Raw genomic sequence first — 3,682 nt, 5'->3', positions numbered from 1 at the left:
ATCACACCGCCCTAGTCCCTAGCCTAGTGATAATGATAACAGAAGCAGGTATAGGTTATTCATGGTTCATGGATCAAAGTAGATCGTGGCACATTCTCAGAAAATGTAATAAAGAAAGGATATTATTGATTGTCTGGCAGTTTGTGATGTGTGACTCAGTAAAACCTAACCTCCATTTTAATTGCAACATTTTGGCTAATAGAGTACTTGCTGATGGTTTGATGATTTTACTCCCATCAATTTTGACTATTTCTTTTACCGTAAATAAGGTTTTGATTAGTTTTTGGGTTTCAAAACCCAAATTATATCCTTTCTATTGATGATTTAGGAAGGGAAATGAAGTTAAATTCACTAGAAACCACCTTCTATCCTGTCAAATTCATCAACATTTAGGTAAAAATACAAGATTAGAACATTTGGAACCAGGGCTAGTTAAGTTTCAACACATGGTGAAAATTTTCAAATGCTGACAGCCAAGTGTGATATCTTCCAACTTGAAGTATCCATGTTAAATTACTCAATCTTTACTTGACCCATTACTTAGAAAGAATTGTGAAGGGGTACCTACATGGCATGTCACTTTCACAAAGGAGGTTTTGTTTAATCTGAGCACAGTCTTAAAGCATGCCAAGAGATAAACAAAGATTTCAAAACAAGATTGTAGAATTGGTGGTTATATACTTTTATAGGGAAATGACACTCACACTCATAAAATATAGGTTTCGATAATCACTGTAACCAAAAAACCAAATAATTATTAAAATCAGACACTTACCAACCAGGAATCAAACCTTCTGTCATATGCAACACTGATACTTTTTTATCTACAGAAAATACTCTGTGCACAAATTAAAAAAAAAAAAAAAAACCATACAGATTACACAATAATGGAATTATTCTCCTAATACATATCTACCTACCTACATTTTCTTTCTAGTAAGTTCCTGTAAGAAAATGAAACTAATGTCCAATTTGCAACATAATTATTTTCAATTACCTACCTATAAATTTACTTCTAATTATCTCTCCTAGAAGAACAGGAAAAAATGTTCTGAGGTTTTCTCTATTACCATTAGATTGTTTTTGAGCTTAGCACTTTGATCACCCTGAGGTCTATTTCACTGTAAGTCATTCCCTGAGACACCTAAATTACATCCCCATCATTGAAGTTAAGTAAGTAGGTATGTAGGTACCTACTTAGAACTTTTTATGGCTCTATTCAAGATTAACAATTTGCAGAGGTGGGATTTTGGGGTTTTCTCATATAATTTCACATCTAATTAGGAATATAAGATGAAATTCTCTAAGGTTGAAGATAATAAAATTACTCTTCAATTAGGCATTTTGAATTCTTGAAATTTGAATTCTTGAAAACATCTTTGAATTCTTGAAAGAAAACTTGTAACACTTGATGCTAGAGAAGTAGGTGGGTACCTATTCATGATAAAAATTTGTTAATCATAAAAAAAAACTGTGTCCATAACCATTAGTGAAGAAATTAAGCATATCAGATTGATAAAAAGGATGTTAGTTAGATCTGCAACATACAATTTTTGATAGGTCAAGGTTACTTTGATTAAACATGAACTAGTGCTTTTAAATGGTTAGGTAAGTGTGTTTTTGTTGGGGAAAGAAAATTCTCTGGTAAATTCAAAGCTAGTTATTATCTACTCATTATACAAGATTTTTAATAATAGCAAGACATGCACTGCTCCATTCCAAAGAACCTACACCACACAGCCAACAATGTGACAATTAGTGGTGAAGTAAACACAATCTTCATTGAAATGGATTGACTTGTTTCTCAGATACTCCACCTTCACTGTGTTTCTTTGGTACTTTTCCTCTGGGCTGCACTAAAAGCAACCTAACAAATTTTTACTTGACAAATTGCAAAACTTTGATGTCCTAGAACTACTTATAATGGTTGTAGAATGGTTTGAAAGGTTAAGGTACATATTTCTTCTTTAATATTCCATCATAACTTAAATACAATGCATGTATCTAGGCTCTACATGACAATATTGTGAGAAATATTTTTTGTACACCTATGGAATCACCACATTCAGAGCAGTTTCATTTAGAAACCCTAGTAATACACTAAGGGTGAGAAATTGTTTCATCATTGATATCTCCACAGAATTTTTTTTCTACTAAATTAATTTATTGCTATTTTTAAAATTTATATATTTTTATCAATCACTATTGACTTAAACAACTACTCAATGATCCTCACAAAGGTCCATAGAACATTGTTATAAAAAAACTAGCTAATTTATAATGCCTTTGTTGTACAGATTAAATCATGGCCCCACCTCTGTATGGAGATCTTGGCAAGCATGCCCGTGACCTGTTCAGCAAAGGTTACAACATTGATGTCATCAAGATTGACCTGAAAACCAAAACTGACTCTGGCGTAGAATTCAACTCAGGTGGTACTGCTCAATTGGAGTCCGGCAAAATCTTTGGAACTCTTGAGTCCAAATACAAAGCCAAAAACTATGCTGGTAAGAACCATTTCATTTTCCAAAGTAGATATCTTGATATGTAAGTAGAAAATTGTTTATTGATCTCTTGAAGACTGTAGTAAAATATTAAAGCATAGGTATTAAATTTGAACTATTGAATTCTTTGAACTCTTTAGGGTTACCAGCCCCAGCAGCTTAGAGGTAGAATATAGGACTCATTATGTTTGAGTTTCAGTAATGACATAAAAACTTAGCAGTGTTATTTCAAGGTAGACGTTTGTAAAAGATTTTTTAATTAAATCAAAATCTTTAAGGATCAAATTAAGTGTTCTCACCCCAAACAGCATCTAAGAAACTACCTAATGTTTTCTTGTTTTGCATCCGTTTTTTAATGGTTCTATTTCTTTCTCCCTCAGGTCTTACCTTCTCAGAGAAATGGAACACAGACAATGTTCTGACTACAGAGGTTTCCAGTAACATCATTGATGGAGCCCGTTTGGCTGCCAACACCTCCTTTGCTCCTCAAACTGGGTAAGAAATAGAAATATTAAAGCATTACACCTTAAAGTCATAAGAAATGACCCTTCCACATAGTGTCCTTCAAATTCAGTAGAATACTCTGCCCTTACTCAGTAAAATATTACAATTTGTAAGAAATGACCTTTCCAATTACTTATCTACACACAATATAACATCCCAGAAAGTAAATTTGTACATTTCATGCTCAGTACACAGCTCCTGGCGTAGACAGTTGCTTCTATAGGTATTATTTTTTGGCATCTTGTCATATAAGTTTTTTTCATGAGAAGTTTTCCTTGATGTAGAAATAAATATGCATGTTACCTGTCTAAAGAAAACGACATAATTTGGTTTTGTTTTATGAAATCCAATGTAACTTCCTCCTACCTATATTTACCTTATGTATATTAATAACTTAAAAAAAAAAGAAAAAACTAAATGTACATTTTAGACAGGGAATCCAAGAAATATATCAATACACAGACTCGGGAAGTTTTCTGTTGGAATATATTGAAAAGAGTGAAAAATAAAATAAATGCGTTTGTGTTTCCAGTGACAAAACCGTGAAGTTGAGTGGTGAATACAAAAACTCTTTGGCTGCCGTCAATTTGGAATCTGAATTCAAATCCCTGAACCCCGTAATCAGTGCAGCTGGTGTACTAGGATACAATGGTAAGATTAGAACCGTACAATCT

The 3,682-nt window shown here is 32.8% G+C and overlaps 1 protein-coding gene across 1 annotated transcript; it reads left to right on the top strand.

The window, feature by feature from the left end:
- Positions 1 to 1,863: 1,863 nt before the first annotated feature.
- LOC103520844 (voltage-dependent anion-selective channel-like) lies at positions 1,864 to 3,673 on the top strand (the record flags this gene model as incomplete). Its single annotated transcript, XM_026831813.1, has 4 exons — positions 1,864 to 1,871; positions 2,298 to 2,507; positions 2,885 to 2,999; positions 3,541 to 3,673. Coding segments are annotated over exons 2-4 (450 nt in total), but the record flags the coding sequence as incomplete, so codon positions are not given.
- Positions 3,674 to 3,682: the final 9 nt, after the last annotated feature.

Source organism: Diaphorina citri, unplaced genomic scaffold (genome assembly GCF_000475195.1).
Source record: "Diaphorina citri unplaced genomic scaffold, Diaci psyllid genome assembly version 1.1 scaffold4166, whole genome shotgun sequence".
In the NCBI taxonomy this organism is placed as follows: Eukaryota; Metazoa; Arthropoda; class Insecta; order Hemiptera; family Psyllidae; genus Diaphorina; species Diaphorina citri.
Note: the sequence above shows the minus strand (reverse complement) of the source record. Positions and strands in the feature narration are given on the sequence as shown.